The 12325-nt window shown below is 44.6% G+C and overlaps 1 protein-coding gene across 2 annotated transcripts in view; it reads left to right on the forward strand.

Moving 5' to 3' along the window:
• Positions 1-12325, forward strand: part of trpm3 (transient receptor potential cation channel, subfamily M, member 3) — a 304246-nt gene that overhangs the window by 178469 nt on the left and 113452 nt on the right. For both annotated transcript variants that reach the window (XM_055632483.1, XM_055632482.1), the window contains exons 6-7: positions 1850-2021; positions 10868-11042. In XM_055632483.1, the coding sequence (XP_055488458.1) occupies positions 1850-2021; positions 10868-11042 (347 nt within the window). The remainder of the gene's footprint in view (positions 1-1849; positions 2022-10867; positions 11043-12325) is intronic.

Genomic DNA, 12325 nt, shown 5'->3' on the forward strand with positions numbered 1-12325 from the left:
AAATGTTGCGATAGCACCTACCTCCATTACCTCCTCCGGCAGCTCATTCCATACACCCACCACCCATTGTGTGAAAATGTTACCCCTCTGGTTCTTATTAAATCTTTCTCCCCCTCACCTTAAACCTATGTCCTCTGATTCTCAATTCCCCTACTCTGAGCAAGAGACTGTGCGTTCTATTCCCTCTCATGATTTTGAACACCTCTATAAGATCACCCCTCATACTCCTGTGCTCCAAGGAATAGAGTCCTAGTTTGCTCAACCTCCCCCTATAGTCCTGGCAATTTCCTCGTAAACCTTACCTGCACCCTTTCCAGCTTGACAACATCAACTAAATCACTGAAACTGAAATTAAAAACAGAATTACTAAGACTGCAATCAACAAAAATTAATTGGATACTGTATCATTTTATTGAAAAAATTCAATTCAAGATCTTTATCCGGAGAAGTTGTTTTAGAAGTATTGTCAAAATTGTAAAATTACTACAGGCCTTTTTAAGATCCAGTAACTTCATGTGAAATAGCTTGGTTTTCTGAACTTCTGATGCTGTAGATTTATCTTCCTCTTGGACGTCTTAACTTGAGTCGGCTCTCTAAGGACCGTTAAAATGTGTTTGAGTCAATAACATAACTTTGTGGTACTCAACCAGATGCCTTCAAGCCTAAGCTATGCTGAGATCTTGTGGACTTGCACCGTCAGTGTTGATGGTTCCATCTGCACCTTGCATCCCAACTCTCTGAAGCCAAAGCACACTTTACTCAACCATGATGCTGCACTTCATCTGGAGATGAGCATATACATTTGTATTGCTGTTTTCATTAAAAACACATACAATAAGTCCACCACAGATTTTCCTGCACCCTTGGTTCCAGAGCAATGCCGAATTATCCATTTTGCCGGATCACACAATAATTATCCAACAATAAATCTCTGACCCACTAATTATTTCCCTCGAGTGCCACGAAAGCCCCGTGGACTGCTAGAAACAAATAAAAAATGAACAGAGTAAACTAGAAACACTTTCAGGCACATATCACGAAAGAGCATGCATCACACGCAATGCTCTTGTAATTTTGTCCGATTTAAAGGAGGTGCCGGACTATCAGTTGCCGGAAAATCAGCAGTGGACCTGTATCGCACATCCCTACCTCTGCCTCAATTCTCTTGCTGCTAAAATCCTCGACTTTTACATAGAACATAGAAGAGTACAACAGAGGAACAGACCCTTCGGCCCAACTGCCGAACTTGATGCCTAGCTGAACTGATCTCATCTGCCTGTTAGCATTATCTGCAAATCCATGTGCCTATCTAAAAGCTATTCAACACTATTGTATCTAATTTAATTGCCCTCAAGGCTGCTCCCTTTGTGCCCAATCATCCCCGGTCCATTTTATCCATCACACCTCAGAGCTCACTGGCCCACACCGGCTGCTGTTGAACCAATAGTTATTAACTCCTCACACTCGTTTTCAAAGCTCTTCCTGGTCCTACCTCTCCCTTTCTCAGTGATATCCTTCCAGGCCCATTAACGTTGAGAGATCTGTGCTCCTCCAAATCTAACCTCCAGCAAAATTAATTGTCCCTTGCTGGTGGCCATGCAGTCAACCTTTGAAATTCCCTTCAAAAGCCCTCGCCATCCCTTTCACTTCCTCTCAAACAAAGCACATGTTAAAGCCATCTCTTTGACCACGTTGACCAAGCTGTTGGACACCTCGGTCTATAATGAACTTCAGTGGGCCCGTTAGATTTATTGACGATGCTGCCACAAAGCCGCTATGTTGATCTGGCCGCATTGTAGGTGTCATGTAATAGCAGTCTGGTGTTGTTAATTAACTTGTCTTCACACAGGTGGTCCGCCCATATCAAACCATGTCCAACCCCTTGAGCAAACTGACGGTGCTGAACAGCATGCACTCCCACTTCATCCTGGCAGATAACGGCACCACAGGCAAATACGGAGCTGAGGTGAAGTTGCGGAGGCAACTGGAGAAGCACATTTCCCTGCAGAAGATTAACACTAGTGAGTACTTTTAAAAAAAAGACCCAGGCACGGCATTAGTTCTGTCAATTCTACTGTAGTCTGCAACAGTTAATCGATAAAATTTGTCATTAGGAAAGCATAAATCAGAAGCAGAGTTCAATTCATGTGCATTATTTGCATTACTTCATTGCAGCACACACAAGGATGACATTTGTCCCCAATATCCTTCATTAAAATATTCAAATCTCTCTCTCTCTCTCTCTCTTTCTTTCTCTCTCCCTCTCTCTCTCTCTCTCTCTCTCTCTCTCTCTCTCTCTCTCTCTCTCTTTCTCTCCTTTCCCCCCTCTTCCTCTCCCCCTCTCTCTTCCCCTTCCCCTTTTCTTCTCTTTCTCACTCTCCATTTCCCTCCAAGTATTTCAATTTCTATGCTTGAGCCAACTGCAATGTATTTCTTCACCTCTCCACACCCCTACCCCTCTCTTCACAGTGAAGGTGCCCTTAGATCCTGACTTATTTACCAAACTGTCCTTACATGTCCTCATGTGGCTCCATGTCATATATTGCCGGGTAACTCTTCCCAGTTCTCAGAAGATTTATTTACTACACTGAGTAACAACATTTTTTTACTATTTCTCTGCAAATGATGAAGCCTGTGTCCAGATTAATGCTTCTGTAACCAGGTCATGCAAGAATACTTGATCACATTTATTCACTTCAGTCAAAAAAGATATAATGTTGACTGGGGAAGAGAAGATAATGAAGAGATCCAGGGATACAAACATTGGAACTAGTAGGATGACTAGGGCGGGGGAGGGGGGGGGGAGGGGGGGGGGGGGGGGGGGGAGAGGTAATGCAAGGGTTACTTGAAATTAGAGAAATCAACGTTCATACCACTGGGGTGAAAGCTCCCCAAGCGAAATATGTGGTGCTGTTACTCCAATTTGTGTGTGGTGTCAGTGAAGGAGGCCCAGGACAGAAAGGTCAATATGGGAATGGGAAGGGGAAGGGGAGTTCAAATGTTTGGCAACCGTGTGGGACAAGGCAGACTGAGGGAAGGTGTCCAGCAAAACGATTGCCCAGTCTGCACTTAATCTTGTCGATATGTCACACATCTGCCTGACCTGCTGAGTTACCCCAGCACTGTGTGTCTACCTTCGGTATAAACCAGCATCTGCAGTTCCTTCCTACACATAAGAAATTGCAGACTCGTCCTAAGCCAGTGACAAGAGCACTAGAATCTAGTCCAACACAGGTTGCAGTACTGTGGTGTCGGGAGGTCGGTCTGCCCTTCTAGATGGGAGATTTAAAAGCATCTGTGATGCAGTTTTCAAGAGATAAAGGAGGATTCCTAAACCGCGATACATGTCAAAAAGAGGTGAGCTGCTGGAGGGAAATGCATATATGACATTTGGTATTGGGTCCCTTCATCTAGTTTGGAACTAGTCTAGATTTAGGGTCCTAATGTAAATCACCATCTTCTATCTCCCTTCACTGATGCTGCTGGACCTGCTGAGTGCTACATTAGCAGAGGCAGAACAGCATATGTCCACACCAATACACCAATACAGAGGGGAAGCACCATATGCTCACATCACTGCAGCAAAGGTGGAGGGCTGCATGCACACATTATCCACTGATGGAGACAGAGCACCACAAGCACTCATCGCTTGATTGAAGAAAGGCAGAATAGGTTCTGCGTATATCACAATATCAACAAAAGCAAAGTATCACACTTATTGCATTGACCAAGGGAGTATACCCTAGCCTCACTCTAAATGATGAGAACAGCATTGTACCAGATATTTACACTAATACATTGTGTATTAGGGTGGCACGGTGGCACAGCAGATAGAGCTACTGCCTCACAGAGCCAGAGGCCTGGGTTTGATCCTGACCTCGGATATGGGGTTTGCTCATTCTCCCTATGATCGCATGAGTTTCGTCCAGGTGTTCCGGTTTCTTCCCACATCCCAAAGACGTGCATATTTATAGGCATCTGCAGTTCCTTCTTAAACACATGTTTATAGGTTTATTGGCCTGTGTAAATTGCCCCTAGTGTGTAGGGAGTAGATGAGAAAATGTGATAACATAGAATTAATGTATGAACGGGTGATCGATGGTCAGCATGGGCTGAAAGGCATGTTCCAATACTGTATCTCAAAACTAAACTAACCACAAATGTGCATAACATTTCAGAAGTAAAGTACAATCACGTTTGATGTGTTTCGAGCAAGCGATTGAGGGTGAATCCTGTCTTGGTTTCATCATAAGTGTCTGCAATGGGAACGTTATTACTGATCTATGTAGTCAGTTTTCTTATAAGAGGCCTCTTGATCCAGACTGGTGCATTTTCCAAAGAGAGAATTTGTGATATTATTCAATCAATCAAGCTCCTGTTATCCTTCACCCCGCTGATATTGGTCTCATCTTTTCTCACAGTTGGTCTGTATTCTATAGGCTGGGCTGCTCAAGGGCAGTACGGGGCTCTGCAGAATTTGTTTGACCCTAGGGGATGTTGGAATGGATTGATTTGGGCCTGAATTGGGATTGATGTTAAGACGCACCACTGTGCCCCTTTATTGCACACTGTGGGACGTATATTGAAGTGACAGTCTGCAACCAGAGCTCCTAGGTTTCAGGTAATTGACAAAAAGAACCAGAGGCAATGTAGTGGGAAGATAATTCCACAGTTTTGCTGTAATCTGGAATGCGTTGCTGAAAGTGTAATGGAAGCCAATTCAATATTAACTTTTCAAGGGGAATTGGATAAGTATTTGTAAAGAAAACATTTGCAGGTCTTGCTGGGAAAGAGGGGACAGAGATACTAATTGGAGAGCAATTTTGCCAAGCTGAAGAGACATGACAGACTGCAAGACTCCTGTGCCGAGGCATTTTCTGGATAATCGTGTTTAATTAGCAGCAGATTGACAAGGACATTATGTAAAGAGGTGACCCAAAAGTTTAATTTATCCAGAACTTTGTCTTCAAAAAAGTTACTGTGGCTTGTGACACCTTGATAATTGAAAGCTGAGGTAGATAAATTCCTAGGTAGACAAAAATGCTGGAGAAACTCAGCGGGTGCAGCAGCATCTATGGAGCGAAGGAAATAGGCAACGTTTCGGGTCGAAACCCTTCTTCAAACTGGTGTGGGGGGGGGGAGAAGAAAGGAAGAGCAGGAGCCAGAGGACTGAGGGAGAGCTAAGGGGAGGAGACAGGCCTGGGACTACGTGAAATTAGAGAAGTCAATGTTCATACCGCTGGGGTACAAACTGCCCAAGCGAAATATGAGGGCAATTTCTGGTGGTTCTCACTCTGTCTGTCGAGGAAGTCCAGGGCAGAAAGGTCGGATTCGGAATGGGAGGAGGAGTTGAAGTGCTGAGCCACCATGAGATCAGGTTGGTTATTGCAAACCGAGCAGAGGTAAATTCCTTCTGGGCAACAGTTTACTTTAGATTTTAGAGATAAAGAATGGAAACAGGCCCTTCGGCTCAGCGAGTCCCCGCTGACCAGCAAACCCCCATACACTAGCACCACCCTACACACTGGGGACATTCCACATTTTATTTTACCAAAGCCAATTAACCGACATACCTGCAAATCTTTGGAGTGTTGGAGGATATTAGAGCACCTGGAGAAAACCCACGTGGCCACAGGGAGAACATATAAGCTCCATACAGCCAGCACCTATAGTCAGGATCAAGCCTGGGTCTCTGGTGCTGTAAGACAGCAACACTACTGTCGTGCCACCATGCTGCCCTGCAGTTAAGGATCCAAGGCCCGCTAAAGAGTGGTTGAACAAACTGAGTGCCCTCACCTTGTTCTTTGGATGTACTCAGCTCCATAATGTTGCAGATGAAAACTTAGAATAGAAAATGTCAATGCACAGTGGACAGGAGTGACAGTAAATGTCACAGTGGACAGGAGTGACAGTAAATGTCAATGCAAGGTGTGTCCATAGTCACAACCGTCACCGCAAAACGTCAATGATTCCGGGAATGCCGAGGCAACAGGGTGAGAGAGAGGGAGTGATAGAGCGTGAGAGAGCGAGAGAGAGAGAGACAAAATGGGAGAGGGGAGAGGGAGAGAGAGAGAGAGAGAGAGAGAGAGAGAGAGAGAGAGAGAGAGAGAGAGAGAGAGAGAGAGGAGAGAGAGAGAGAGAGAGAGAGAGAGAGAGAGAGAGAGAGAGAGAGAGAGAGAGAGAGAGAGAGAGAGAGAGAGAGAGAGAGAGAGAGAGAGAGAGAGAGAGAGAGAGAGAGAGAGAGAGAGAGAGAGAGAGAGAGAGAGAGAGAGAGAGAGAGAGAGAGAGAGAGAGAGAGAGAGAGAGAGAGAGAGAGAGAGAGAGAGAGAGAGAGAGAGAGAGAGAGAGAGAGAGATGCTGCCCCTGTAGCAATATCTGAAGGGGTTGTTCCTAAAGTTCTGGTTGCATTTTCGTCCCACGATTCTTGTGTTTGGACACAAGGCAGGGTGTGGGGAGAGCCAAGTGGGGGGGGGTGGGACTTACCTGTCGGTTTACTCCTGGGCCTGGCCAAGATGGCCATACGCGGGTCCAGGCAGCAGGCGGTTGATGGTCAGGCAAGAGTCGGCTGCCTGCCCCTCTTTCGGGCCTACGTCCGTGCACGTGTGTCCCTGGAGAGGGAACATGCGGTGTTCACGGGGACTTTGGAGGTTTTCCGTGGGCGCTGGTCACCGCGTGGGGTTGAGAGTATTGTGAACAATGAATATAATGTTGTATTATAATGACACTTGATATAATGTAATTTCTTTTATGGTTATGACTTGATCTGTTGTAAAAAAAAAAAGAGAGAGAGAGAGAGACACACACAACGTGGGTCGGTAGGTGTATGACTAACCTGCACACCAAGAAGAAGCTCACAATCTGAGCCCTCAACCATGATGATGAGCTTTAAGAAATTCTCAATGTGTCGTCAATGCATTGATCTACATTCCTCAGTAAATGTAATTGTGTTTTGACCAAGTATTTATGACGTCGCAATCCTTTGAATAAATTTCACAGGGTATCAATAATACTTGGTCAAAACATTTACATTTACTGAAGAATGTGGATCGATGCATTGATGAAACATTGTATAACTACTTGTAAACTACTGGCTGTTAACAAGTGCTACAGTAGTAGTAAACATTGTTTTTGTCTGATGGCCGGTGCAGTGGTTTTTATCCATGTTCATTTTTTTTTTAAATCCGTATTTAACAAGGCGAATGTTTAAAAAAAATTGCATTTAACAACACAAATTTGTTTTTCCGTACGAAATACGGAAAATTAGCGCAAGGCCCCCCATTGGCGCGGGGCCCAATTGGGAGCAATTGGTCCAATAGGCTTAAGGCCGGCCCTGCTCATCTGCCTGCTGAGGAAGACATTTTATACCCGCTTACTCGGTAGAAGAAGTTGCCACTGCTCACACCAACATATCTTAAAGACACATGGTCATGCTCATGGGGAGTCCAGAACCAGGGGCCACAGTCTAAGAATAAAGGGGAAGACATTTAAAACTGAGATGAGAAAAAAAAAATTCACCCTTAGAGTTGTGAATTTGTGGAATTCTCTGCCACAGAAGACAGTAGAGGCCAATTCCCTGGATGAATCCAAAAGAGAGTTGGATAGAGCTCTAGGGGCTAGCGGAATTAAGGGATGTTGGGAGAAGGCAGGCACAGGTTAGTAATTGTGGATGTCAGCCATGATCACTATGAATGGCGGTGCTGGCTCAAAGGGCCAAATGGCCTCCTCCAGCACCTATTTTCTATCTTTCTATAATCACATTGATGTGTTGGAACTTGCTGTGACTAAGATGTCTTCTGTGTTTCCTTCACTTGAGCCGTGACGGCACTTCAGAAAGCAACTCATCAGCCACGCAGGGATGTCCTGAGGTAGTGAGAGGTATTACTAGAAAGCACCTTCCTTTCACTCCCTAAAGTGTGGAATAGTTGACATGTGTGACATGTGGACTTCCCTTTGTCATCCTATGCCTGAGAATATGTGAAGGGGCTGGGAATGCAAAGGGACGTTCAACCGTCATCGATGGCATCCACTTGATCATTCTGCTGCGATATAATCCATTATTTGTAAGCTACTGTGCCTATCTGAGGAAAGTCAAATATGGGGTACGGGTGAAGTACAAAAGGTACAGGTCCACGCCTGATCCCAGAATCCACTTGCAGCGTGAGTGCAAAATGTTTACATATTCAGTCATTCACAGACACCACCCAGATATATTATTCAGTCAGAACCTGAAGGAAAGAGATGGTGTATGTTCAGAGCGGTACTAAAGTTCCGCTCTGAACATACACCATCTCTTTCCTCTCCCTTCCTCCCTCCTGCTTCTTCACACTCTCCTTGTCTTTCTTCCTACCCTCCCTTCCTACCATTCTCCATCCTTTTCTCATCCCTCCCTCCATTCTCCCCCCCCCCCCTTTTCCTCCCTCTTCACTTCGTGTTTTCCTCATTTCCCGGAATTCTCTATTCCTCACTCGTCCCATCCTTCTTTCCTCACGCACCCCCTCAATCCTCATTTCCTCCCCCTCCATTCCTTTCTCCCTCCATCCCTCCTTCTCATCCCAGCAATGGCTCTATAAGTAAAACTGGGACCCAGGGTACTACAGGGTGAGTTGCTGAGTAAGTATTGTGCTGCCACGGCCACTGCCACTGCCTTGTGGATGAGGATCTACCCACCCTCTCACTCTGTGCAAAGTCCGCTGGTGCAGCTTTGAAGAAGCACAGGAGATTATTGCTGATGTCCCAGGCCTTCAATCAACATCATTGACACAGATTCTCTGCCTCTTATCACATTGCTGTGTGGGCGTTTGCTGCATGCAATACCGACTACACTTTTGAAAGTATTTCCTGAACATCTTTATAATTAAGTTCGTGATATGAAGGCAGTGGAAGAAATATATAAAAGATTGACAATAATGAAAGTAGATCTGAGAAACATAAACCAAAAGAAGAAAAGGAACCGGCTGGGGCTGTCTTCAGAAGAGAGACGACTGAAGAGTAATCTCTTTTTGATCACATTTGATATAGGGTACATATGGGGGAAACCAGAGCTAGGGCTCATAGGAGAAGGTGATTAATAATAAATCCAGTGAGACTGAATGAATGAATGAATGAATGAATGAATGAATGAATGAATGAATGAATGAATGAATGAATGAATGGATGGATGAATGAATGGATGATGAATGAATGAATGGATGATTAAATGAATGGTTTAAGTTTATTTGCCAAGTATTCACATACAAGGAATTTGCCTTGGTGCTCTGTCCGCAAGTGACATTAAACATTAATAATAAAACATTATCGATTAAACATGTGAATTAAAAAAAATACCAGAGCAAAAGTAGGCTACAGATTTTTTGTAATTGAGTAGAGCTACTACTCATGCCTTACTGCGCCAGAGACCCGGGTTCGATCCCAACTACGGGTGCTGTCTGTATGGAGTTTGTGCGTTCACACCTTGACTTGCGTGAGTTTTCACTGAGATCTTCGGTTTCCTCCCACATTCCAAAGACATACAGGTTTATAGGTAAATTGGCATGGAATAAATGTAAATTGTCACTATTGGGTATAGGATAGTGATAATGCGCGGGGATCGCTGGTCGGTGCGGACTCGGTGGGCCAAAGAGCTGTATCTCTAAACTAAACTAAACTAATTCAGGAGAAACATCTTTACCCAGTGAGTGGTGGGAATGACTAACTTGCTCCCAGAAGTTGAAGCTTGGATACATTTAGGGACAATCTGGATAACATGAGAGAGAAAAAAGAATAAAAGGAAAAGCTGAGATGAAGAAGAAATATAAAAACAAAAACTGCAGGTGCTGGAATTATGTAGCAAAACAGAAAATACTGGAAATACTCTGCAAGTCAGGCAGCGTCTGTGGAAGGAGAAACTGAATTAATGTTTCAGATCATTAGATTATTACAGGAGGTGATGAAGGTTCGAAGGACACTATCCTCGAGCATGAACACCAACATGGTGCGCTTGGGCTGAAAGGTTTGCTTCAGTCCAGTAAAAAATGGAATAGCAGTTTGCAATGGAATTCACTCCTGCTCAAGAATTTCTCACAACTTTGCTTACAGTTCTCATCAGGAACACTGCTCAGATATTAAAATAATTTCAATCATTTGTTGTGGCAAATCAGACCTTGTCGGTGTAAAAGCAATTATGCAGTATTTTTGAAATCTTCTGCCTTTTTTTAACCTCTCACCTTCTTTCTGGGGCAATGTTTAAACAAGATGTTGTGATCGTTTTTTTTACACAGAGAATGGTGGGTACCTGGAACGTGTTGCTAGGGGTGGTGGTGGAAGCAGATGCAATCTTCTTCTTACATGTCCATCTTCATGTTTCAAATGTTGACATCGCTGTCATTGTCCGTCCTGAAAAGGACGCAAGCTTCCGGCGACAATCAGTGGGGCCATCACTTGTTGCAATAGATGATGGTGGTAGCAGAATTAACTCAGGATACATACAGTTTCCAGCCCTGCGATGTGGACGCTTCTGCTATGGGGCCAGCAGATGCAATAGTGGTGTTTAAATGACTTTTAGATAGGCATATCAATATGCAGAGAATGGAGCGATATGAATCACAAGCAGGCAGAAGGGATTGGTTTAACTTGAGTATCCAGTTCAGCACAGTGATCGTGGGGCAAATGGCCTGGTCTTGTGCTACACCGTTGTATATTTTAACATCAATGTGGGCACATGAATAGAAGAATGTGGTGATGGGTGATGAGGAGAGGCTCACGTGCTGGTAAATGCTGGCACCGGCCAGATGGGCTGAATGGACTATTTTGGTGCTCTTCCTGTGGGCTCTATGTACTGCAGCGACTTTGTCTCCCTGACTCTGCCTCTCGTCCTGCTGTCTCTCTGCAGGGATCGGACAGGGAGTTCCGGTGGTGGCTCTCATTGTGGAAGGCGGACCCAACGTAATCTCCATCGTGCTGGAGTATCTGCGGGACACGCCGCCCGTCCCGGTGGTGGTTTGTGATGGCAGCGGCCGGGCTTCAGACATACTCGCCTTCGCACACAAGTACTCGGAGGACGGTGGGTAAGTGCCAGGCTAAGAACAGACTGTGCCGTCTCAACTAACACGGGAGAGAAACATGTAGTGCCTCTACCGCATTGTTCAACTGTGGGCCACTTCATCTTTGAAACAACAGGGTTAGAGGGACTGACATCACACAGAGGCAGCCATGGAGCAGTGGGGTACAGCTAAATGTTGATTGTGCTAAATGTCTCCTCTCCACTCCGCCGCCTGCCAGACAGTCTATCCGAGAGACGGATAACTTGCGCATCTGAGAACCTTTTCTGGAAGCTGACCCTCAGACCATGCAGGCTGCAAGCACCACACTTGGTGGACATGTATTTGTAGCCTCTTCCCATTCACCACACACCCATGTTAAACACACTCTACACTGCTGAAGACTTCAGCCTGATAGGACTGAGATTGGGTGAGGTTCATTGGGCATGTCTGAGTTCCATTGAGTGGGAGATCACAACATAGTCCACTACGACCACGCAATATTTCATAACTTCTAGAACATAAGGCAAATCCCTGAAAAATTCCCAGGTATGTCCACCCACATGGTCTGCATTAGAAGGCTGCATGGCCGCAGACCTTTCCCCAGGGAAATAACGGATGTTCTAATATCGAGACCACAGAGTTATTGCTGCAGGCGGATGAACTTTCATCAGAATGTGAGAGTTCAGAATTCGAGAAGCATCTCTGGGCAGTGGGTCGGTGGAGTCCAACAATTGTACCCCGGTTGCTATGTGGTCTAAAGCACTGCAGCTGAACAGACAGCAGTGTGCGAGGTTGACAATCGGGAAAGTATGGGATGTGGTGTAAAGAAAGGGGTGACTGTGTTTGGGTCTGGTTGAAGGGAATATTTTCATGATTAAAGACCACGGTGCCAGGAAACTAAGGGATAGAGAAAAGCAGAGGTTTTCCGCATAGATTTCTCATTTATTATTTATAATTGCTTTGCTTTGCTAATGAAAATTTGGGTAGATCAACATGATTAACTTATGGTCCAATCAATCAGATACATTTTCTTGTTACATGAATGTAACAATCTGACCAGAAAGAGCAAAGCATTTAATCAGTAGTCGTAGAAATTCAGGAATTTGTTCCTGTAGCTTTGTCTGTATAATAGATATCAACATGTTATGTTTAAAGTTGTCTTCTCTCAATGATTTTAACCAAACTGGAATTATTAAGTAAATATTTTTTTAAGGATGATTAATATTGCCATGTTACATGAAATCTCTTAGCAAGTTGATTTTCTAAGTTCAGGGTGTAAAACCAATATTATCATTGCCCCAATATTA

Source organism: Leucoraja erinacea, chromosome 3 (assembly GCF_028641065.1).
Source record: "Leucoraja erinacea ecotype New England chromosome 3, Leri_hhj_1, whole genome shotgun sequence".
NCBI classification, from domain to species: Eukaryota; Metazoa; Chordata; class Chondrichthyes; order Rajiformes; family Rajidae; genus Leucoraja; species Leucoraja erinaceus.